The following is a 25,665-nucleotide window of genomic DNA, read 5'->3' on the forward strand; positions in this document are numbered from 1 at the left end:
AGCGGGACGCCGGGAGCAGGTAAGTATGTCATATTCACCTGTCCGCGTTCCACACGCCGGGCGCTGTCTCCATCTTCCCGGCGTCTCTCTCTCCTCACTGACTGCAGGCAGAGGGCGCGATGACGCATATAGTGTGCGCGCCGCACTCTGCCTGATCAGTCAGTGCAGGGAGACGCCGGGAAGATGGCGCCGAGAAGCTGCAAGCAAGACAGGTGAGTATGTGTTTTATTATTTTTATTGCAGCAGCAGCAGCACAGCTATGGGGCAATAATGGACGGTGCAGAGCACTGTATGGCACAGCTATGGGGCAGTAATGGTGCAGAGCACTATATGGCACAGCTATGGGGCAGTAATGGTGCAGAGCACTGTATGGCACAGCTATGGGGCAGTAATGGTGCAGAGCACTATATGGCACAGCTATGGGGCAGTAATGGTGCAGAGCACTATATGGTACAGCTATGGGGCAGTAATGGTGCAGAGCACTGTATGGCACAGCTATGGGGCAGTAATGGTGCAGAGCACTATATGGCACAGCTATGGGGCAGTAATGGTGCAGAGCACTGTATGGCACAGCTATGGGGCAATAATGGTGCAGAGCACTATATGGCACAGCTATGGGGCAGTAATGGTGCAGAGCACTATATGGCACAGCTATGGGGCAGTAATGGTGCAGAGCACTGTATGGCACAGCTATGGGGCAGTAATGGTGCAGAGCACTGTATGGCACAGCTATGGGGCAATAATGGTGCAGAGCACTATATGGCACAGCTATGGGGCAGTAATGGTGCAGAGCACTGTATGGCACAGCTATGGGGCAATAATGGTGCAGAGCACTATATGGCACAGCTATGGGGCAGTAATGGTGCAGAGCACTATATGGCACAGCTATGGGGCAGTAATGGTGCAGAGCACTGTATGGCACAGCTATGGGGCAATAATGGTGCAGAGCACTATATGGCACAGCTATGGGGCAGTAATGGTGCAGAGCACTGTATGGCACAGCTATGGGGCAATAATGGTGCAGAGCACTATATGGCACAGCTATGGGGCAGTAATGGTGCAGAGCACTGTATGGCACAGCTATGGGGCAATAATGGTGCAGAGCACTATATGGCACAGCTATGGGGCAATAATGGTGCAGAGCACTATATGGCACAGCTATGGGGCAATAATGGTGCAGAGCACTATATGGCACAGCTATGGGGCAATAATGGTGCAGAGCACTATATGGCACAGCTATGGGGCAATAATGGTGCAGAGCACTATATGGCACAGCTATGGGGCCATAATGAACAGTATGGAGCATCTATTTTATTTTTGAAATTCACCGGTAGCTGTTGCATTTTCCACCCTAGGCTTATACTCGAGTCAATAAGTTTTCCCAGTTTTTTGTGGCAAAATTAGGGGGGTCGGCTTATACTCGGGTCGGCTTATACTCGAGTATATACGGTAGTTATTTTTGTGTACTAATATTTTATTATTACATCTTTTGTAAATTAACCTTATAACAAAGAAATCAGCGATTAATCTTAATGGTTCTTGGAGAATATTTAGGCAGGCTTCGAAGCCAACGCTAAAATTTTGAATCCAGCAGTAACTTTCTGCAGAGCAAGGTCCGTGCAACCCAGGTGAGGAGCAGGTGATGTACGGATCAAAAAATCTTCCCTGCCGCAGAGTTTGCCCGCTACCATCCCGACTATTTAATTCTCGCCGTCCCTAGTAGTCACAACAGGCCCCTTTTATATCCCCAATAATCACAGCAGGTCCCCCTCTTCCACACTATTTTCTGCAGTCTGCGCTCGAGGTAGGAATGTGTTAGACAAGCCTTATACATTACAGGTCTTAAAAAAAGAAAAAAAAAAGACCCTCCTCCCCCCAATAGTCACAGCAGAGTTTTTTTCTTTCTCCCATGTTGTTCTTTTGATGCCAGTATTTAGCAGAGTTTGTTGTTCTCCCTCCGTTCCCCTCAATAGTCATAACAGAGTTTGTTCTTTTTGTCTCCCAATAGTCACAGCAATGTTGTTCCCGTTTCACTCAGTAGTCACAGCACAATTTATTATATTCCCCCCCCCAGTAGTCACAGCAGAAATATATATTTTTTCCTCCCTTTTCCCTTACTCACAGCAATTTTTTTTTTTACCCAGTTGTTGTAACAACATTTTTTTTTTTTTTTTTTTAATCTCCTGTTGTCCCTTAGTACTCACTGTATAGTTTTGTCCTTTATTCCTTCAATTGTCAAAGCAGTGCCCCCCATTTATCAGATGCATGTAGGGTAACGTTCTAGATGTTTTGTCCAGCCCTATGGCTATGTATCCGTTTTTAATTTTACCACCCTCCATGATTTTTTTATCTGCCCACGGTCTTGTAGCCATTGACCAATATTGAGTGTTGCTGATATACGTAAGCTTTGTTTTCTTTTATTGGATAAAATATATTGATTACTAGAGATTAAACCCCATAACCTTTAATTGTGTTCATTTCTTTTTTAGCTCCGCTGTGCAGTGCTTGTGTTTGGCCCTCCATTCCTGCATTGTCCCGGATCATCTTACTTCAGACCTAAAGCTGCCATTACATGAGGGCACCGGCGGCAAGAGACTGCTGAAGGAAGAGATCATTAAGTGGCTATTGTTTGGTCATCTAGACAATGAAATGGATGACACCAGCGAGCACTGCCCAATAATAAACCAGTGAGTGGGAATAAAGCTGCAGTGTGTTTCAGCATGTATTGTCCTTCCGTGGCCAATTTCCTTCATTTTCTTCCTAATTGAAAACTTAAAGGTCACAGGGTTTTTGTTGAGACCCCTTCCCATTTAAGTAGTAGTACAATGCAGTATGTCCTCCGTTGGGAGCCCCTCCGATGCACCGATATAAGTAGTTTTCATAAAAACATTTATCTTCTGCAGTACGAGAGGAGCGCTAAGCTCTTTTACTGCAGCTGGTTGACAGCTTTCTTCCTCCAAGGTTATGTCCCACCTGGTAGTCCAAAAAATGTGGTGCACTCTGTAACAAAGAGCGAAAGGTGCAGGCTGAACGAATAGTCAATGTTTACAGAGAAACAGCCGCACACATGAAACTTGAAGGTTTATGAAAAATTAATGCTTTTATTTGTGCGTACAGTCATCACCAGGTGCTCAATAGCGAATAAAGAATTTGACGGACAATTAAGTTAGGGTTAACGTTTCGACCAAGGATGGTCTTTGTCAAAACCTCACTTTTACTAAGGAATAGGGTATGCCAAGAAGAAAATCAGTCCGGAATGGGCGGAATCTGTAGAGGTCCAGGAGCGCTATGTCCGTCACATTTCTGATGCATTAATTTTTTTCATTAATTTTTCATAAACCTTCAAGTTTCATGTGTGCGGCTGTAGCTCTGTAAACATGTCCCACCTGGTGGCATGGATCCTCAAAGAACTTGGTCCGGTTTAGCAGTTGCTATCAAGCACGGACAGATGATTTTAGTGCAGCGGGATGATCCAGATAAAACAATGGAATCCTTTATGGTAGAAAGGCAACAGAAGGAGCCAATGGAATCTGATGTGGCAGGATTTAGATTACAGCAACAGGTGTAAGAGAGTGGTGATCCACAGAGGAGCTGAGGAGGATCCCATAAAACAGAGGAAAGTTACCCAGTGAATTAGCAGAGCTGAGTTTGTCACACACACCAAAGCAGAACTGGTATGTAGAAGAGCTGACTTTGTCACAGAGTCCCGTGCAGAGCTGAACAACTATATAGCAGCATTAACCAGCAAAGTATCAGAAGTAGCAGTGCTGGGTTAAAGGCACAGGTGGCCAGGCTTACACATCAATATAGCAGAGCTGAGTTTTTCAGAATCTCAAACAGTGCAGTAAGAGATCCCATGGTAGTGACTTGGACGCTAACTACCTAAATACTCAGGCAGCATCCTGCAGCCTGAGCTGACCTGCAAGGCTTAGGAGCGTGATTTCTAAGGTTGCTTGGCATCCCAACTTGCTGAGTAACATAGAGATGGCGTAAGGAGGCACACACCGCACCTAATATTGGATCCAGTATAGGGAAGTAACAATTCTGCATATGAACAGTTCACGCTGCAGTTTGGCTTTCGGGGGATAAACTATGATTCTAAGAAAACCAGTAAGTCATAGATCGGTGTGATAGTCACTACTTTTTGCTGCTCTCAAATAACCAGTTGCACAACATCTCTGCAAGTCTCTTTGTTGGGGACGTTCATGCAGGGCCACATGATGGCTCACTTTGTGCTTTTTGACTTCCGCAGATACTTTTCCCAACCATCCTTTCAGAAATCCCTTGTTAGCCTCACGATGAAGAATTCCAGCGCTGCTATGGACTATTTTGGAAGCTTTTTAGATTGGTGAGTAGAAATGCATATATTAGGATTATTTAATTTATCATGTGTCTACGTTTTTTTATGTTCTCATCAATGCAAAAAATGTCATTTTGGTTACAGCTTAGTGGCTGGGATTTTCTGTATGTGTTACAGCAGAGAAAAATTAAATTAATGTTGAGGTTTTGTATTGTAGCCGTTATAAACTTTTTTGGGACTCTCCACATACTTCCATTTCATATAGTTACACAGCTTTTGTTTTCTGTACAAAACCAACAGAAATTGTGACATGCTCCATTGTCATATTTCTGTGGTGTTCTTCTTGCCATATGATGAATGTTGGCTATATGACAACACACAGACACTGCTGCCGTACAGTCTCCTGGAGATCACTCCACTCAAAACCTGAAATGTACCACTCCGCCCGTTCCTTTCCCACCTTTACAGTTATCCGAGAAGTTGACATATATCACACTAGAAACTTGATCAGTAATCACTGGAGTTTTTGGGGATTTCGATATTGGAATTAATGGCATTTAAGGCTTTGTTACACTATTTCAGATTTATTTTATTGTTAATTTGCTTACTAAAATTCAAAGGTTATCAACATTCTAAATAGGCCTCATTAAAAATGTACCATTTTGCAGAGTGTCAGTAAGTCCTTTGTATAGTTGAGTGTTTGTTTTTGCAAAACTGATACAAATCCATCCTGTTTCAGGTTCTGACGGCTCTTTCTGCTCCTCCTTCCATCAGTTAGTGTTTTTGAGATAGCAGAAAGGAGTAGTTTTTGTACAGATTTGCAGTGGAAAGGGAGAAAAGTTTCTAAAGTCTCAGAGAGCTGAGAAAACAAGCTATACATAAGGAGGAAAGCAAATGGAAAGAAAATAATTGTGGGCTAGAAGCTGTTCTGAAACTTGAAAGCGAGTGAAAGCTGCAGCACCCTGAACGCTGCAAAGAGCTCACATCCAACCTATATTACTGAGAGAGACAATCCCACAAGAGAAGATGCTGGGGCCGGAAGATGAATATTACAGACTGACACTTAGTGTAATTTTATTAACTAAATGTAACCTCACATAAAAAAAAATCTATATCACAGGAGTCCTTTTCAGGTTCTGAGTGCAGTTTCTTTTTAACATATGTTTCCCACCGCATACATTTTTTTAATGTCACAGTTATATGACAGTTTTTACAGCTATCTGAGGTTTATTGTTCTCTACTAACTTTATTTTTCTTTTGGTTGTATCATTTTTATCTCCAGTTCAGAGCAGGGAAGAGGAAGTGACTCCAGTGGTTTCTCTGGTGCTGAAGAACTCCATCTTGAGTCCTCTTTTAATGAAATCACTGTGCCTCCCAATGTGCCGGATTTGGCGCCCTGTAAAGAAGCGAGTTCCCCGTGTCTCACTGTGCAGCAGAGTATCAGAAAGAAGCTGGAGCTGGATCTGCTCACGGTCTCTGAGCAGCTGCTCAACAACTATTCCTCGGAGGTACGAGGGGACTGTTGGGCGGTACTGCTGCCAATCATCAGTGCTCCGACATACTGCACTGCCGAGTTCTCCCTAAATACAGTCTATATGTTGGGTACTACCTAGTTCCTTCCTTAGGTCATTCACAATGTGTCATTTTGACTCACTTTAATACATAGGAACTGTACATAGGGGCCTGGACCAAATTTTTCTCTGGATCAAGCTTTAATATTTGTATGTGAATATTACTTTTATTACATTCCGATTGTATTAATATCTCTCTTCTTTCATGTAGACGACACCTCCTGAATCTTTAGTGCGATGCGCAAGTCTCCTAACAGGAGTGTTGGCTTGTTACTGCCATGCCGAGGTCATCAGTGAAGATGAAGCTTGCCAGACCAGCTTATTCCAGAAAGCCAAGGTACGAGGCGCTGTGGGCGTATTACTTCCTCAAGCAGCCAGCCAAGAAGCCTCCAGATGTGGAAATAATAGATTGGAAGCAGCGCTACAAAGGAAATCAGTGAGAAAAGTGGACTGTATTCACACCGATACATGCGACGTTTCTTCTCGACATTTGGAGCCTTCCTCACTTTTCTCCACTGATTTCCATTGGAACGTTGCTTCCAGTTCTGTCTGTCTCTCTCAATCTCTGTCTGTCTCTCTTAATCTCTGTCTCTCTTAATCTCTGTCTGTCTCTCTTAATCTCTGTCTGTCTCTCTTAATCTCTGTCTGTCTCTCAATCTCTGTCTGTCTCTCAATCTGTCTGTCTCTCAATCTCTGTCTTTCAATCTGTCTCTCTCAATCTCTGTCTCTCTCAATCTCTCTTTCAATCTCTGTGTCTCTCAATCTCTGTGTCTCTCAATCTCTGTCTCTCTCAATCTCTGTCTCTCTCAATCTCTGTCTCTCTCAATCTCTGTCTCTCTCAATCTCTGTCTCTCTCAATCTCTGTCTCTCTCAATCTCTGTCTCTCAATCTCTGTCTCTCTCAATCTCTGTCTCTCTCAATCTCTATCTCTCTCAATCTCTTGTCTGTCTCTCAATCTCTTGTCTGTCTCTCAATCTCTTGTCTGTCTCTCAATCTCTTGTCTGTCTCTCAATCTCTTGTCTGTCTCTCAATCTCTTGTCTGTCTCTCAATCTCTTGTCTGTCTCTCAATCTCTTGTCTGTCTCTCGATCTCTGTCTGTCGTTCTCTGTCTGTCGTTCTCTGTCTCTCAATCTCTCTGTCTCTCAATCTCTCTGTCTCTGAATCTCGGTCTGTCTCTCTGAATCTCGGTCTGTCTCTCTGAATCTCGGTCTGTCTCTCTGAATCTCGGTCTGTCTCTCTGAATCTCGGTCTGTCTCTCTGAATCTCGGTCTGTCTCAATCAATGTCTGCCTCAATGTCTCTGCCTCAATGTCTCTGCCTGTCTCAATGTCTCTGTCATAATGACTCTGCCTCAATGTCTCTGTCTCAATCTCTGTCTGTCTCTCTTAATCTCTGCCTGTCTCTCTTAATCTCTGCCTGTCTCTCTTAATCTCTGCCTGTCTCTTAATCTCTGCCTGTCTCTTAATCTCTGCCTGTCTCTTAATCTCTGCCTGTCTCTTAATCTCTGCCTGTCTCTCAGGCTCTGTCTCAAGCCATGTCCAAATTTCCAAAATCAGAATTTCCCTCCAAAATTCCATTAATACATCACTGTGTTTCCTATCATGTATTAACTCTAAAAACGTTGTCCAAAAATAAAATGTTGCCTCACACTTTTTCTTTTTGGATGTCTTGTTGTATGTATGTATGTATGTATGTATGTATGTATGAACATAAGGATGAATGACCTCAGGGAGATCAAAACATCCAACACCGCGGAGACACCATCACGTGTTTCTCAACGCAGTGATCCAGAACACTGCCCCATCCCTTATGGGAAATATGTTTTCGGTATACCCCGAAACATTTGTCTGTGGATGGATACCATGTTTTGGCATAGGTGGTTTTCCTTTATTGGATGCTGCCCTTCCCGTGGTTGTTCCTTCCCGGTGAAAGACCTGGCTATTCATTGCTTGCGTTGAGAATCACGTGATGGTGTCTCCGCGGCTTTTCTACATGTATGTATGTATGTGCACTCACTAGCTAGAACAAGGTTCTGTTTATTAAAGGGCTTTTCCTGTTTCCGTAAACTAGTGTCCCCAGGTGCAGTTTAGTGTAAACAACAAACGAGTGCTGCGTGCTTCGCCTCCGTCGCTGCTCCGGTCTCTATTGTTTGTCTGCAGCACATGATGACGCTATGGCAATCACTGATTTTAACGGCTCTGCCAATGTGAACGGCATGAGCCGCTGAGCTCAGTGATCGACTGCAGCGCGTCAGTCAATGTTTTTCTGATGAGGTCCTGCCATCCAGAGCATGGCCTGCCCTGGATCCAGGTGGGTGCCGGTACATGAGTATCAGTTATTGGTTTATTATTTTTCCCTCTGGGATCTTTCTTTATGCCTAGACAATCCTTGTAAAGGCCAGAACACATGTAGTTGAAAGGATTTAAAGTCCCTACTCTCTTCTGTGTTTTTTTTCAGATGTTAATGCAATGCGTTGGTGAGAGCACTTCCATCGTAAAGGGGAAATTAGGTGAAGAGCCAAAAATTGTTTTCCTGGGATCACTGATATCCCAATGTCTGAGCTGTGTCTGCAGCTGCACAAAGGTAATGCACAAAGGGGCGGTCTGTGTATTTATTACAGGCCCCAATCCTGAATTTCACTTAAAAGTTAACCCCAATATATGTCAGGAGGTTACTGGTCTCGCCTTTCACTCCCTGTAGCTTACACGTGTGTTTTATTTCTAGACGGGTCCTGCTCGATTCTCTGCGGACTTGTTTCTTCGCCTTCTAACAACAAGGATGTTAACCGATTTGTGTGAAATATGTCGACACCTGGTAAGATCACCAAGTAATAGGAAGGTCGGAAAATGTATCTCCATCATAACGAACAGAGGCTATAAAGTTCAGCCTATACTATATGTCTCATTGATATCTTTTAGGCTTGATAAAAAACACTAGGGGTCCGCAGCAAATTTTGGTGATGTTATTCTTAAGGCTGTGCAGGCGGTCATTGACGACACCCAATTATGAGCGGAGACTTTTATATTTTTAAAGGCAATGCTTCCTTGGAAAATTTTTTTGCCAAGGAGTTAACACCAGTCAAACTAGAGGCAGATCTGTAGGCAGCAATGTTCCAGGGTTTTCCTCCTCATCAGTACAGAGCAGGATGCTGGTAGGCTGATTATAGTGTCTAAACACAACTCAATGGGAGAGGGGGTAAATGCTCGCATTGAAGAGAACCAAATATGTATGGAGACTTATTTTCTAGGTGGTAAATTCTCAGTATATTGTATTCCTAGGTGACTAGCAATGGCACCACAGCTGAGGCCGTGGACGCAGATCCCATAGGTATAGACAGAGAAGCCAGGATGGATATAGAAGAGCAAGGAGATGCAGACTTCTTTGGTGACCACTCGTCTAATGAAGCCACAGAAAATATAGAAAGCGGAGAGCTACAGAATATCACTGGTAGGTTTAGAAGATGATGGCTTTCATATCATTCGTCTTTTTGTAGATCAGGTTTGGATGGTAATAGCTCCATTTCTTGTTTTTCCTCTATAGGTGCAGTGAGTCCATTATCAGAGGAACATCTGACCAAACCTGAGATGGTGCTGTCCCAGACTCTGCAATTCCTGTGTTTCTGTGCATCTACTGCCATTAGCCATAATGTCAATTTCAGACCTTCTGACATAAGGAGGAGACTCTTGAATCTCATTGATACCTCACTAGACAGCAGCAAACCATTGCATCTTCGTGTGGTAAGATGACAGCGCTAACTGGAAGGGACTATTAGGCTACCTTCCCGTATAGTGCAAATGTAGGAGGTTTTCTGTTCGGATTTTTCTCATAAAAATATCTGCTGTACTTCAGACTATCAACATCGTGCATGAAATTTTAAGAAATCTCAATCACCTGTAATGAAAAATATATCTGCAGCATAAATTGTCCATCTCTGCTGAGGTTTAATCCTCAGCATGTTCATTTTTCAACATTTCTGCACATAAAGAGCCTTGAAAACATATTCATACCCTGTGAACTTTTCCACATTTTTTCACATTACAGCCATCAAATTAAATATTGTTTATTGGGATTTTATGTGATACACAACCACAAAGTAGCAAGTATTTAAGTGTAAAGGAAATGATATATGGTTTTCTAATTATTTAAGAAATATAAATCTGAACATTGTGACGTGTATTAATCCCCCTGTGACTATATCGGTGGTCATAACCATGGATACCTAAGCTCCTGCAATGCCTGCACATGAGGAAAGAGACATAGTGAATCCGAAGAACTATACTACATTTCTAATTGGAGATATTTACTAATAATATTACAATTACTACACCTTGGGATAGGATCTTGGAGATGGGAATACCCCTGTAATGGAGACCTGACTGTCCGGTGCTGACTCCGAACGTTTTCTCCCCACCCTACATGGCATGCCATAGGGCACACATGGCAGAGACCTGTCAGTAAATGGGAGCGGAGTGGGGAGGAAATGGCCGGGGGTAGCACCGGACTTGTCAGGTCTTTTCCTGTAGTCCCGAGCGGCTTTTCAAGCCATGTTTTCTCAGCAATGACTCAGCATTTCGGAGTAAAAGATAAATCAGTCGGGCTGAGATTCCTCCTGCCTGTAGCGTGAGCAGCATGATTCTAATGACTGGTTCCCTTCCTAAATAGGAAGTTGGTGTAGAATTTTATAGGTTAGCAAAAAATATATATAATTGTTTCCTCTACATTTTTTATTTATATTTTGTTTGCCTTTGCAGTTACTACAGCTTCTGAATGACCTGCCAGTGAAGGACGTCACTTTGCCCATAGATGACATTAATATTTTGCTAAAAAGTGTTCCGTAAGTTTTTTTTTTTTTTTTTTTTCTCACCTTTCCTTTTGTGGCTTAACATCCATTGTCCATATGCTGACTCTTAAGCCTCACACATTTGGCAAAGCTTCAAACATGTGCATCTGCCAGCAAAACTGACCTGCAGGACTCTGACAATCCTGTTACCTTTGTTGTGCCCTAAAAGCATTGAGTTGAGGGCAGAATGGCTCCATAATACGGCATGTGTCGGAACAAGGTGTGATTATCTTCACATGGGCTGCTAGGAAAAATCATCAGCGCTCCTCCTTATGATATCTGTACATAATGCACCCATTAATTATTATACCAAATATATAATAAATATGTATATATATTTATTTATTGGCTTCATAATACAGTTACCTTCCTGCCTCGCTTTACATCCATTGTCTTTATGCTCCTTGCAGAGATGTCTGCTCGGCCTACAGACGAGACCAGGAGGTGTGTACCGCCATTCTCAGAAATCTCCTTCCTCTAGTAAGGTGCTTGGGACAGGATGAAGAAGACACAGAGGAGACGTCTGATGCGGAGGGCCAGCTGCTGAACGTCATCTACGCCTTCTGGTATGTGTCCTACATTATCGTTTTGTAAATGGACTTGTCATGGCAGGATATTTCCTTACATTCTGTTTCCATGTATTCTTCATAGGCATTTAACAAAAGATGGAAAATATACAGCAGCGGTTCGCGTGGCACTTGTGAACTGCATGAAAACTTTAATTGAGGTATGACTTCTAGAGAAAAAAAATATATACATGCTATACTGTAGATGTGCACAGTCCCATTTACTGGGAGGACTGTGTACATCACCCAACAGGATGTCAGTGCTATTGGGGTACGGCGTAGGCTGGAGCGGTGCGGTATCTTTTGTTGCTGCTATCTGTGAGCTTTTGGTTCATGTTCCCTTAGACTGGGGCTACACGGCGACTTTGGCTGCGATACAGGTCATTGCTTTATTAGTAAGAGTTGGCATGACACTGCTCTGTAAAACTGCTGTATGGGGTGCAGGTTGGCTTTTACGGCACCTGCAGATGCTCCAGTTCCTTCACTGCCATTTGCTTTAATAGATTCTTATTTTGTTATTTGTATCACAGGTTGACCCTCATAGCAAGTGGACAATTTTCACTGTGGGAGAGACCGATCTTACTGTGAGAGATGCATTCTCAGAATTCCTTGCTGATCCCCATCAGCAAGTCCGTATGCTCGCTGCTCAGGCTGCCAACAGGTATGATTATGCAGTTGTAGACTCACTTATTTTCAGAAATCTAACGCTTAAAGGGGTTTCCAGTATTAGAATCGTGGTTCCCAAATAATTGGATATTTGTAAAAATAAAATACATGTAGTACTCATGCTCCTGGGGTCCATCACATGCTCCTGTTTTTGTGTTTTAGCTCTAGTGATGGCGTCACATCCTTAGGTCACATCACCAGTGTTGAAAATTCCTGAGCTCGGTGGCTTGTCACTGACCTCCGTGAGTGGCTACAGCGGTGATGTGAGCTGTGGATTTGATATCACCGCTGCACCACTGGGGCCGGCAATGGCCTCGGAGAGAGTGAGTTCTATCTGTATTTGTCTTTTTGTACTAGTATCTCATTGCTTGTTGAGCACTTTTTTCTCCTACGCCTCATTGGGGGACACAGGACCATGGGTGTTATGCTGCTGCCACTAGGAGGACACTAAGTTAACACAGAAAGATTAACTCCTCCTCTGCAGTATACACCCTCTCACTGGCCAATGTTCAACCAGTTCTTGCTTAGTGTCTGTAGGAGGCACTTGGGTCTGTTTCAGACCCCAACGTTTTTATTTTCTTTTTCTTTAAATTTTTATTTTTTAATTAACGGAGTGAAGGGGGCGACGGATTCCTTTCAAGGATCCGCTCTGCCCCGAACCATCAACAGGCGAGCACGCGGAGTATACCTTCCCTTACTTCTCCTGCGACGACTGGGGCACGCCTAATCTATGCTGTTTCCCGTGTGGTGCCTCCCTATAAATGCCCTTGGATCCATGGGATCTTAATTTGGTTCTTGGAGCTTTTCAGTAGGCCCCTTTCGAACCACTGCAGGACGACTCTCTGAACCTCCTTTCCTGGAAAGTTTTTTTTCTAGTGGCTATTACGTCAATCAGGCGCGTCTCGGAGTTGGCGGCTCTTTCCTGCTGACCCCCGTTTCTGATTTTTCACCCAGATAAGGCAGTCTTGTGGACTTTTCCTTCTCTTCTACCCAAAGTCATTTCCTCCTTCCACCTCAATGAGGAGATTATTCTGCCTTCATTCTGTCCAGCACCAGTCCATCGCATTGAGAAAGCCCTGCACACTCTTGATGTGGTTAGGGCCCTTCAACGATATATCTCACGGACGGCTCCCTTCCGCAAGTCAGATGTCCATTCGTACTTCCAGAGGGACAAAGAAAGGGCTTGCCCGCTTCCAAGGCTACTCAAGCCAAATGGATTTGATCGGCTATTCAGGAATCCTATCATGTCAAGGGTGTTCCTATCCCAGCAGGGATTAAGGCCCATTCTACTCGGTCGGTGGGCGCCTCTTGGGCCATTCGGCACCAGGCGTCAGCACAACAGGTCTGCAAAGCTGCGACTTGGTCCAGCTTGCATACTTCTACAAAACACTACCACATTCATTCTCCATCCTCTGCAGATGCTGCCCTTGGCAGGCGCATTCTGCAGTCGGCAGTACCTTAGCTGTAAGCCTATAGTACATGGGGTATTAGCAGCTATGTTGCTCCCCACCCAAGGACTGCTTTAGGACGTCTTATGATCCTGTGTCCCCCATTGAGGCGTAGGAGAAATAGAGATTTTTGTGTACTCACCGTAAAATCCTTTTCTCCGAGCCAATCATTGGGGGACACCCGCCCTGTTAGCCTATTGGCTTGTTGTTACTTCTTTGGTTTTGACATAGTTTTATTGTCTCTTGGTTAATACGCCTAACTGCTTTACTACCGAACTGGTTGAATACTGGCCAGTGAGAGGGTGTATACTGCAGAGGAGGAGTTAATCTTTCTGTGTTAACTTAGTGTCCTCCTAGTAGCAGCATCATAACACACATGGTCCTGTGTCCCCCATAGATTGGCTCGGAGAAAAGGATTTTACGGTGAGTACACAAAAATCCCTATTTCTAAAAGTGGAAAAAAGGTGAACCCCTTTAACTCAACTCCAACTTTAGATTTCACCATTGAGAGCACTTATCTACCACTTTATTGTTATATACTTAGTGGCTTCCCAGAATATGTTTCTGTGTTAATGAACAAAGAGAAATTTTTGGAGTTAAGGATCCGATTCATCAAGACCGACGTTGTTCATGCCAGTCTTGATGAGGAGGCGTACTGGAGTCAGACACTCCTGATTCTTTAAGGTGTGCACGCCTTTTAATCATTTTGACACATCTGAAAAATGTCATGCACCTCCGTGTGCCCATCGCCATAAAATTCACTGAGTAAGATTTGTGAAATAAGGATCGCCGTCTCGTCATGAATTTGACAAGTGGAGGTTGCTACTCCCACCTTCTTTGTTAGAGGTAGGCAAAAATGGACTGAGACTGACAAAAGTCTCTAAAAGTTTAGCGCAGCTTTTGCAACTTTTCAATCCTTTTTATACCAGATTTCTGGCGTAACAGCTTTGATGAATTGGGGCCTAAGTGTTATATCTTCTTTTGAGTGGTTTCCATCTGGTTTTGCAGTGATCCCATTTCACAGGTATACATTATAGGTAATAATATCGTGCACCACCAGGGATTGGTGAAGTATCTACAAGGCCCTTATACTGCTAGGATAAAACGGAGCCGTCCTAACCATTAACCTCTATTATTCTGATTACTGACAGACTCTTCCAGGATGTGAAGTTGCAGGCTCTGCCCCTGAAGTTACAGCAAAGGGCTTTTGAAAGTGTCTACATGAAGGTCCAGGAGGGAATGAGTTACTTGGTAATACCATCCTACATTTTGCATCATCTTTCTGTCTATACATTTTCCTCTTGCCTGTAATTTACTACTTTTTCTGCAATAGTTACAACTTAATTTTTAAAGGAGTTGATTTTTATCTGCATTATGGAAATAAGTCACCAGCAAAATTTTAGTAATGTTTCCACATGATTGCCACCATTAAATGACAATCCTCATGTGGATCCACACCAGAAATCTAAGCGTCAGCCTTAAATTTCTGTAATGGAAATAGGGGTCAATTGTAACTAACACATGATATGTAATTGTTAAATTGTGAATACAGCCATACTCATAATTTTTATCATCCCATTCATCCTCTTGTTCAGTCTCGCAATTGTCAGGACCCAGAAGATCTACCTGATGAGAAGTATAACCGAAATTCTACACTTCTTATGTTGGTGTCTGTGATCCTGTCCTCCAGCCCCGTGTGTGAGAAGCAGGCGTTATTTGCCATATGTCAGTCTGTGAGACAAAATAACCTGGATCCTCAACAGATCAAGAAGGCAAGTCATTTCATGGCATATGCGAGTTTTATTAAACTGATGACCAGTCCTTACTTTGTCCGGTTTACTTGGCAGTGGTGCCTAAAGATGGATCCCTACTGTTCTAATAACTATGGCAGTGGCACATCTCACAGCTCCAAGATCTCCAGCAGGGCCTCAACCATCATGTGTCTTTGAAAATGTTAGTCTTCTCATGTAGCCACAGGGACTTTATGGGCTCCTGACAGATGGCCTATGCTAAAGATGGTTCATTAGTTTTAAACAATTGGCTGTATGTTAGTAGTGTTGGGCTTTGATTAAAGGGTAACTGTATGTTCAAGTAACTTTTCAGTATAATTTTTCTTCTGTATATTAGGAATAACATGATCCCTGGCCATTAGATGACTTCTACCCTGCAATCCTAATATTTCACCAGTTTTCTCTTAACTTGCAGTTGACTCTGAGCTGTTGGGAGGAGACTCCCTGCTATGACGTCTAACATACACAGCACAGAGTCCATAGACCATGAGGCGCTTAGTTGCCGCACTAGTCTTGCAATGTTAATCTCTTAGTGATAAATCCTTCACGGTTAGTAAACAACAGCACACACTTGGACAAGTGACACATCCCTGAATTCTGGGTTTCAACTTCTATCTCCTGCTGTCTCAGATTACATAGCAAAAGCCTGCTGACATATTCCCTTTAATTAGAACACAGACAGAAGCAGCAGCGAGGAAATTATTCAGCACTACTGAGTTGTGTGTATGTGAATCCTGTTCTGGGAGGATGTGGGTGTGGTAATAGACTTGTTAGAAAGTTCAGCTCAATTATCTTTTTTGTTTTTAACTATGCCAGTCTTCTCACTCTGCTCTTTATTACTCTTAGGCTGTGTGAACACGTTCTGGATTTTTCAAGTTTTTTCGCTATAAAAAGCGATAAAACCGCGAAAAAAACGCTCACATTAAGCATCCTATTAAAAGAATGCAATCCGCATTTTGTATGCACATGCTGCGTTTTTTTTTTCTGAGCGGAAACGCATTCCGGGAAAAAAACGCAGCATGTTCATTAATTTGCGGAATCGCGGGGATTCCGCACACATAGGAATGCATTGATTCGCTTACTTCCTGCATGGGGCTATGTCCACCATGCGGGAAGTAAGCGGATCATGTGCGGATGGTACCCAGGGTGGAGGAGAGGAGACTCTCCTCCACGGACTGGGCACCATATAATTGTTAAAAGAATTGAAATAAAAAATAGTGATATACTCACCTTCTGATGGCCCCCGGAGTCTTCTCGCCTCTCAGCGGTGCACGCGGCGGCTTCCGTTCCCCGGGATGCTGTGTGCGAAGGACCTGGGATGAAGTCGTGGTCACGTGACCGTGACGTCATCCCAGGTCCTTCGCACACAGCATCCCTGGGAACGGAAGCCGCCGCGTTCACCACTGAGGAGATCGGGGGCTGTCGGAAGGTGAGAATAACCATTTTTTAAATTTTTTTTTAAATTATTTTTAACAGATCTTTTTACTATTGATGCTGCATAGGCAGCATCAATAGCAAAAAGTTGGTCACACTTGTCAAACACTATGTTTGACAAGTGTGACCAACCTGTAAATCAGTTTTTCAAGCGATGCTACAGATCGCTTGGAAAACGCTAGCATTCTGCAGGCTAATTACGCTTGCAAAACGCTAGTGTTTAGCGGGAATATGCATGCCAATTCCGCATGCGATATACCCGCGGCAGGAGTTGCGGAATTGCCGCAGAAATTTCCGCAGCAATTCTGCAACGTGTGAACATAGCCTTACCCCTCTCTTCTTTATAAATTGTAGTAAGAGGTGTAACCTGACACTCTGTTTTGTCTTCAGCAAGGCAGAGTTAAATTATTAATCTGTGCAAAGTTTGCTGAAAGTACAATTTCTATTAAACTGTGCTGACCCAGAGAAAATATCTAGAGCAATAGACATAGAGGGACTGAGTATAAAAATGTGGTAAATTCATTAAAGTTGTGTGAAAGTTATTGGTGTAACTTTTATGGTTACTTGTCTTTTCTCCATTTTGATACAGGTTTTAGAAAGGGTTTCTACCACCCTGGGGTACAGAAATATGAAAGACTTCGTGACCTCACACTTAGATTACTTGGTGTTTGAATGGCTTAGAATGAAGATTCCGGAATACAACCTGTCTACTTTTCCTTACACCTTGTTAGATTACTCAAATCTCAGAGATTTCTACAAGTTAGTAAATATCTATTATTATTATCATTATTCATTATATATATTAAAGCGCTGCGGAATATGTTGGCGCTATATAAATAAAAATTATTATTATTATTATTATATGCGTATGTGTGTATTGCCCTTTCTGCTCTTCACTACAGGTCCTGCTACAAAGTGCTTATTCCATCCCTAGTCATAAGGAGCGAGTTTGATGAGATCAAGTCAATGGCTCAGTGTATTGAGGAGGACTGGAAGGTCCTACTTGCTGACTGTTTCCCTAGAATTTTAGTGAATATTTTGCCATATTTTGCATTGGAATCTAAAAGTGACTCTGAGAAGACTAATAGGGCAGTTGCATTAAAAGTCTACGATTTGCTACGAGACGACAGCTGCTTAGGAATAAAGGTAATTCTTTGCTTGCTTTACAGGGTATAGATGCCTTTCTAAGGATTTTTTTCCTTTCACCCATGACCTCACACCCGAGAGAGGGTTCCGCCCACCAAGGACAGGAAACCTACTAAAATAAAAGGGCGGCACCTCTCCTCCGCATCAGTTGGTTTCCTGTCCTTGATGAGAACCTTTTGCTGAAATCCGTGGTCTTTTCCCAGCTCTGTCCCTGTGTCCAGAAGAGCAGGCTACATGACTGTGAAGCCAGCCTTAAGGCGCCTGGAAGCGCCGTTCACAGATTCAATGAGGGCTCTTATCCACGTGCCGGTGGCAGAGACTGAGATGCACAGCATGTCTCAGACCGCCGCGCCACACTTCCCGTGTCCACTCTCCATTCGGTGTCAGCGTGATGCAGCAGCCGGGAAGCTTGCCTAGTGTCAGCGCGCTCCACGGACACTTGCTCAGCTAGGACTAAGAGGAGAAACAGGGAATTTGCGCTATGTAAGACCCCGCTAGCAATGGACTGGAAGAAAAATATCTGTTCAGACTTCCGCATCAATCAGTGAAGAGACCCCAGACTTTGCAGCAAGCCTTCGACCTGTTACTAGGGCTGAGGTGGAAGACTCCCTAAAAACCCTATTAAAAAAAGTGAATAAAAGACCTAGGGAAGTAACTACCGATTCTGACTGTTCTCCATTATCAGAGGAGCAATATAACAGTGAGTCTTCATCCTCATCCTCCTAGGATAGTGACATAGGGGGGCAGACCATGTTCCTGGTGGATGATACAGATAGGCTGGTTAGGTCAACAATTGGTTTAAAGGAGGAGAAGACTGCGAAGTCCCTGAAAGATGTGGTTTGGATGGTTGGAGCAGAAAAAGAAGTGCACCTTTCTGGTTAATAGTAAAATCCAGGCACTCATTAACAAGCAGTGGAGAAAACCGGTGCGATGCCCTCATCTGCAAAAAGCAGATATCCTTTTGAGGAAAAGGGCTCAGAATTATGGGATAAGATCCCTATGATTGATGGGACCATATCAAAATCCTCAAAGAAGTCATCCCTACCCTTTGAAGATTCTGGGGTACTTAAGGTACCGTCACATTAAGTGACGCCACAGCGATATAGACAACGATGCCGATCGCTGCAGCGTCGCTGTTTCGTCGTTGTGTGGTCGCTGGAGAGCTGTCACACAGACAGCTCTCCAGCGACCAACGATGCCGAAGTCCCCAGGTAACCAGGGTAAACATCGGGTTACTAAGCGCAGGGCCGCGCTTAGTAACCCGATGTTTACCCTGGTTACCAGTGTAAATGTAAAAAAAAAACAAACACTACATACTTACATTCCGGTGTCTGTAGCGTCCCCCGGCGTCCGCTTCCCTGCACTGTGTAAGCGCCGGCCCTAAAGCAGAGCGGTGACGTCACCGCTGTGCTCTGCTTTACGGCCGGCCGGCAGCTGAAACAGTGCAGGGAAGCGGACGCCGGGGGACGCTACAGACACCGGAATGTAAGTATGTAGTGTTTTTTTTTTTTACATTTACACTGGTAACCAGGGTAAACATCGGGTTACTAAGCGCAGCCCTGCGCTTAGTAACCCGATGTTTACCCTGGTTACCAGTGAAGACATCGCTGAATCCGTGTCACAGACACCGATTCAGCGATGTCAGCGGGTGATCCAGCGACGAAATAAGGTGCTGGCCTTCTAGCTCCGACCAACGATATCACAGCAGGATCCTGATCGCTGCTGCGTGTCAAACACAACGATATCGCTATCCAGGACGCTGCAACGTCACGGATCGCTATCGTTATCGTTGTTAAGTTGTTCAGTGTGAAGGTACCTTTAGAGATCCTTTAGAAAAAAAAGCAGATGGCTATCTGAAGCACACATGGGAAGAGCAGCAGGGGGTCTGAAGGTGGTGATTGTCAGAACTGGTACCGCCTGTTTCCTCATGATTTGGCTGCAACAAATGAATCTACAGCTCAGAAATAAAACTCCCAAGGGATAAGATTTTGGCCAACCTGCCCTTCTTACACAGAGCCGCAGCATTCCTAGCAGACACATCCACAGACTTGGTGAAACTAGCAGCTAGGTTCTGCTGGATTATTGAATGCAGAGAGATGGGCTTTGTGGCTCAAGGGCTGTCTGGGGGATTAGAAGTCAAGAAATAAACTGGGCTCAATACCATATGATGGCCAATTTTTGTTCTGGAAAAAGTTGGACAACATCTTAAAAAAGGTTGGTCACAAGAAGAAGGGCTTTCCCTGATTCACCAGTGATTCAAGGGAGACTTCCTTTTGGAGGAAAAAATATTAATTGGGGACTCTGGGGGAGAGGAGAAAGTGGGAGTTTAAAAGTAGGAAAGAGGACGGATTCCTGTTCGGAGGTCCCTTTTCAGCTTCCAAAAAATCCTCACAATGATGCCAGGCTAGTAGTTGAGGGAAGGCTTTCCCTATTCACCCAGGCCTGGGAGAACATCTCCAGCACCTGGGTTCTGTATTTAGTAAGGGAAGGTCTGAAAATAGAGTTTTACCATCTGCCTTGTCAAATCTTTTTAATGACACCCACCAGAACGTCAGTGGAAGAACAGCTAGCTCAAGAGACAGAGATCTTGGGCCTGATAGAGATGCAGGTTCTGTGCGAGATCCCAGACGAACAAAATGAAGGGGATTTTATTCCCCCTCTTTTTGATAAATAGAAATAGATGGTTCAATCAGGACCACCATCAATCTGAAGAATCCCAATCAGTGGATAAAAAATCGCACCTTCAAGATGGAATTTGTAAGTACAACCATAAAACTGCTGCATCACAATTCTGTCATGGTGGTCATCAGTTTAAAGGATGCTTATTACCACATCCCGATTCATCTAGACCATCAGAGACACCTAAGAGTAGTCTTGCATGTACAGGGGGAGGTTAAACATTATCAATTCAGGGAGCTTCCATTCGAGCTGTTGGTGGCTCTGAGGGGCTTCACCAAGCTAATAGCCGACTTCCTCATAGTAGGGAGATAAGAATACCAGTGCGCAACACTGTTGAAAGACATGAGAGTCATCTTAGAAGATCTAGGCTGGTGGATGGTGAACTCTCAGAAATCAAGACTAAAACCAGTATCAGTACAGACTTTCCTGAACCTTGTTCTAAATTTCGAGCTTCAGGCTTGTCTCTTGCCCGAGAACAAACTGAACAAGGTAGTAAACCTTGCGTCAGCAGCTAGAGATCTTCCAAAAATGATCCTAAGGAAGGCATTGTCTCTGTTAGGAGCCCTGACATCTTGCATCCCAGCGGTCAGATGGGCCCAGCTTCAGTGGGAAATTCTGTCTGCACAAAGATAGCTAAAAAGGCATTTAGAAGGGAAGATGGAATTTTCTTTGGAAGTCAGAAACTTCCTGTCCTGGTGGACAGACAGGGCAAACATAACATCAAGGGTCCAATGGGTGAGGCCAGTAAACAACATACTCACAACCGATGCGAGAAACTCGGGTTGGGGGGCTCATCTGAGGGATCATTCAATTCAGGGGTCTTGGTCACGCTTAGAGAAGGGTCAGTTGTCGAACCTGAAAGAATTCTGGAATGTAGAAAGAGGGCTTCCTCTATTTCCTCCTTAGTTGCCATGTCTGAGTCCTGTCGGACAACCGGGTTTTGGTATATCAACCACCAGGGGGAACAAGTTCCCACTCCCTAATGGAAGGAGAAAATAGGCTCTTCCAGCTGGGAGAGCAAAATATTTTGTCCCTAACAGCGCTGCACATAAAAAGGGCAGAGAACACTAAGGCAGACTTCCTAAGCCGCAACAAGCTGCAAGAGGAATGGATCCTAAACTCCCAGGTGTTTCAGCGAATAAATCACTCGCGGGGATGGCTGGAAATAAACTTGTTTGCCGACAAACAGAAAAGTAAAGTAAAAAAGTTCTGTTCACTAAACCCAAGAGAAAACCCATATGCGGTAGATGCCCTTCAGGTCCCCTGGGACTTCAGGGTTGCGTATGTCTTCCCTCCAATAGAGATGATTCCAGTAGTCGCAAGAAAGCTGAGGGAGGATCAGGCAAGAGTGATTCTGATTGCCCCTTTCTGGCCAAAAAGACCACGGTTTTCCTCATTGAGGGCATAGTCCGTGTCAGATCCATGGATCCTGCCAGAGATTCCAGACCTTCTCACTCCTGGTCCAATATTCCACACTCAGGTGAAGGTCTTCCGTCTAGCAGCATGGAATTTGAAAGGGCAATACTGAGTCGGAGAGGTTTTTGCATGGGGTTGGCCCTGCTCCTCTCACTTCTGCATGGGGCAATGAGTGGGTAAGGGGACATTATGTCTATGGTATTGTTTGCCTGTCCCATTCTGTATGTTAGATAGAAACCAAATGCAAAATTGTCTGATAATGAAATCTGCTCAAAATTGTTTGCAGCAAATAGACGATGTATTTCAGCGGAAATTACCAGAAGTTGTGGTGGAGTTACTGATGACTTTACACGAGTTACCAAGTGATGGAGAAACAAGCAAGAGAGACTTCCTGCAGTACACAAGGTAGATGAAATCTAATTATTGTCACTTCATCATTTTTTATGGCATCGCAACGTTTCTGATAATTTTGGGTTGTGCGCAGGAGCAAGAGCTTTGGTTTTATGACTTTAATTTTATGGTGAAAATGACATTAACTTCGTTCTATGGTCTGCACCGTAATGGCGAACTAAAGTTAGATAGTTTGTTTCACTCCTTAAAAGAAATAAATGTCCCAAAGTTTTTTACAATTAAATAATTTGTCGCCATTTATATAGTTTTTTCATGTTGTAGATTTAATAGCTTTAACACCTTTTCCTAGCCCACGTGTGTGATGTGCGCGCTTGTCTTTCACTTTTGACAATCTAACAAGAAAGTCGGTATCTTTTCTCCTTCTCACCGTGGGTGTATGCTGCTGACACTAAGTGAATACATAAAAATTAACTCTTCCTCCTCTGCAGTATACACCTACCACTGGCTCCAGCTCAAACCAGTTCATGCTTAGTATCCTTAGGAGGCACATGGGTCTGCTATTCAGACCACAATTTCATATTTTATTTTACTTGTTATTAGTGTTGAGCATTCCGATACCGCAAGTATCGGGTATCGGCCGATACTTAGCGGTATCGGAATTCCGATACCGAGATCCGATACTTTCGTGGTATCGGGAATCGGAATCGGAAGTTTCCAGTGTATGGTTCTCAGGGTCTAAAGGAGAGGAAACTCTCCTTCAGGCCCTGGGATCCATATAAATGTGTAAAATAAAGAATTAAAATAAAAAATAGGGATATACTCACCTGTCCGGAGGCCCCTGGACTTTACCGCCGTAACCGGGAGCCTTCTTTGCTTAAAATGCGCGCGTTTAATGGTTTCCGTGACGTCACGGCTTCTGATTGGTCGCGTGCCGCCCATGTGACCGCGACGCGACCAATCACAACAAGCCGTGACGTAATTTTCAGGTCCTGATGCCTAATTCTAGGCATTCAGGATTTGAAAATTACGTCACGGCTTGTGATTGGTCGCGTCGCGGTCACATGGGCGGCACGCGACCAATCAGAAGCCGTGACGTAATTTTAAAATGCGCGCGTTTACTGCCTCCCGTGACGTCATGGCTTGTGATTGGTCGCGTCGCCCATGTGACCGCGACGCGACCAATCACAAGCCGTGACGTAATTTTCAAATCCTGAATGCCTAGAATTAGGCATTCAGGACCTGAAAATTACGTCACGGCTTGTTGTGATTGGTCGCGTCGCGGTCACATGGGCGGCACGCGACCAATCAGAAGCCGTGACGTCACGGAAGCCATTAAACGCGCGCATTTTAAGCAAAGAAGGCTCCCGGTTACGGCGGTAAGGTGCAGGCTGCGTCGGAGAGGTGAGTATAGCAATATTTTTTATTTTAATTCTTTATTTTACACATTAATATGGTTCCCAGGGCCTGAAGGAGAGTTTCCTCTCCTTCAGACCCTGGGAACCATCAGGGATACCGTCCGATACTTGAGTCCCATTGACTTGTATTGGTATCGGGTATCGGATTAGATCCGATACTTTGCCGGTATTGGCCGATACTTTCCGATACCGATACTTTCAAGTATCGGACGGTATCGCTCAACACTACTTGTTATTCTATTTTTCACCTTTTAATATTTTTTCCTTTTTATGGATCACAGGGGAGATGGATCCCTTCAGGGTTCCGATCTCCCCCAAACAACAACAGGCGGGAACGTGGAGTGTTGCCTCCATGTACCTCCTCCTGCACCGTTGTAAGGTATGCCTGAGCGCTATTTTAGGGGTGACGGGTCCCTTCAGGTCACAGCTCTCCCACACCAACAACAGACGGGAACATGGAGTGTCGCCTCCACGTACCCCCTTCTTCAGCCAGTCTCTTTATGGCCGGACCAACAGCCCTGACCCATCCTTAAGGAGTTAACCTCTAGGATGTACAGAGGCATCTATGACGTCTGTGCGGCCCCCACTGCATCACCACTGATTGAACAGTGGTGATGGAAGGAGGCCGACGGTCCCTCTCCACATCCCTATCAAAGGGATGGTGGATGGATGGTTCCTGCACCGTCCTCGCTGCAGCCTCTGACCTGCAGGCAGAGCAGTCGAGCTCTGCACTTCTTCTTCAGATGTACTCCAGACAGGATGGGTAAGCGCCTGGGTCGCGCTCAGCAAGGAAGGGGCTCCTGCAGCACACGCGCAGGTTTTCCCATTTTTCCCCTAGGTGCGTCCTGGCAGGCGCTGGAAATTTAGTCCCCGGCTTCGGTGTCTGATAGGTTGATACCCAGAAGCTCCGCTCGCTCACTTTCGTCACGCTGGCGGCTCTGCCCACCCTTTTGACTCTTCTTGCTCAGAGCGAGACTGACTTTCGTGCTCCTGGTGGCCATCTTTTCCTTACCGGCTGCCTCTCAGCACGTTGCCATGGGGACAGAGTATCACAGAATCAACATCCCAGCGGCTATCGCCGGCCAGATCGATTACACCGGGAGGACCTCACAGGGCCACAGGACCTGGGTAAGAGCTGTGCTGCGACACCCATTGGTCTCTTTTTCTGCAGTATTTCACCAGCGATTAGCCACTAAACTCTATTGGGGCATTAAATCAGGATAGACTGGGGTACATCAAGTCATCCTCCAAGACATCTAAGAGAGCCACCAAAACACAGTGTTTTTTACCTCATGTACTACCTGCCAGATGTCGTTGCCACGGGGATAGAGTACACCACTCTTCAAGGCCTGTGATCCCGAATGCTCTCAGGAGCCCCCCTCCGCTACCTAACTTAGTGTACCTAGTCCCCCTGAGTGGGTTTCGTCACTGTCGCGGTCCATGGCTTCACTAGCCAAAGCGATTAAGTCCCTCCAAGACCCCTCATTGGGTTGGGGCATTCGTCTGCCTGTCTTACAGAGTTCCTCCACCACACGGGAACCGTCAGCCTGCAGGGGCCGTTGTCAGTGAAAAGATACACAGGCATCTAGAAAACGGACCCATAGCACTTCTCCCGGGCCCTCTCGTGCCTCGGCATCCGTGAGCTCCATTACTCTGTCGCCTCATTGGGGGACACAGGACCATGGGTGTTATGCTGCTGTCCACTAGGAGGCGACACTATGCATAATCTGAAAAAGATTATCCGTGGCTCCTCCTCTGCAGTATACACCCCTGGACGGTGTCAGCCTTCTCCAGTTTTTGCTTAGTGTCGCATAGGAGGCACACCTAAAACTTTTTTTTTTTACTCCGTTTTTTCCTACGGGATTACAGATGAAGAAAAGTGGGTCTCCTGCGAGACTCCCGGCATGGCTCCTTCCTCGGCCCCCTATTACGGGGTGCCCGGTTGAAGTCAAGATGGCTATTCCCCATGTCGCTCCTTCCCCAGTCCCTCGGGTGCTGGTTCGAAGTCGAGACCTCTCCTCCTTCCCCAATTCCTTTTGGTTTC

The 25,665-nt window shown here is 44.7% G+C and overlaps 1 protein-coding gene across 2 annotated transcripts in view; it reads left to right on the forward strand.

Annotated features, from left to right (window-relative positions):
- Positions 1-25,665, forward strand: part of ATM (ATM serine/threonine kinase) — a 171,988-nt gene that overhangs the window by 34,728 nt on the left and 111,595 nt on the right. For both annotated transcript variants that reach the window (XM_077298431.1, XM_077298432.1), the window contains exons 11-27: positions 2,490-2,687; positions 4,253-4,348; positions 5,583-5,808; positions 6,083-6,208; positions 8,328-8,453; positions 8,595-8,684; positions 9,149-9,317; positions 9,411-9,607; positions 10,622-10,704; positions 11,121-11,276; positions 11,362-11,437; positions 11,807-11,937; positions 14,542-14,641; positions 14,986-15,162; positions 17,204-17,373; positions 17,517-17,760; positions 22,142-22,260. In XM_077298431.1, the coding sequence (XP_077154546.1) occupies positions 2,490-2,687; positions 4,253-4,348; positions 5,583-5,808; positions 6,083-6,208; positions 8,328-8,453; positions 8,595-8,684; positions 9,149-9,317; positions 9,411-9,607; positions 10,622-10,704; positions 11,121-11,276; positions 11,362-11,437; positions 11,807-11,937; positions 14,542-14,641; positions 14,986-15,162; positions 17,204-17,373; positions 17,517-17,760; positions 22,142-22,260 (2,484 nt within the window). The remainder of the gene's footprint in view (positions 1-2,489; positions 2,688-4,252; positions 4,349-5,582; positions 5,809-6,082; positions 6,209-8,327; positions 8,454-8,594; positions 8,685-9,148; positions 9,318-9,410; positions 9,608-10,621; positions 10,705-11,120; positions 11,277-11,361; positions 11,438-11,806; positions 11,938-14,541; positions 14,642-14,985; positions 15,163-17,203; positions 17,374-17,516; positions 17,761-22,141; positions 22,261-25,665) is intronic.

This window comes from Ranitomeya variabilis, chromosome 3 (assembly GCF_051348905.1).
Source record: "Ranitomeya variabilis isolate aRanVar5 chromosome 3, aRanVar5.hap1, whole genome shotgun sequence".
In the NCBI taxonomy this organism is placed as follows: domain Eukaryota; kingdom Metazoa; phylum Chordata; class Amphibia; order Anura; family Dendrobatidae; genus Ranitomeya; species Ranitomeya variabilis.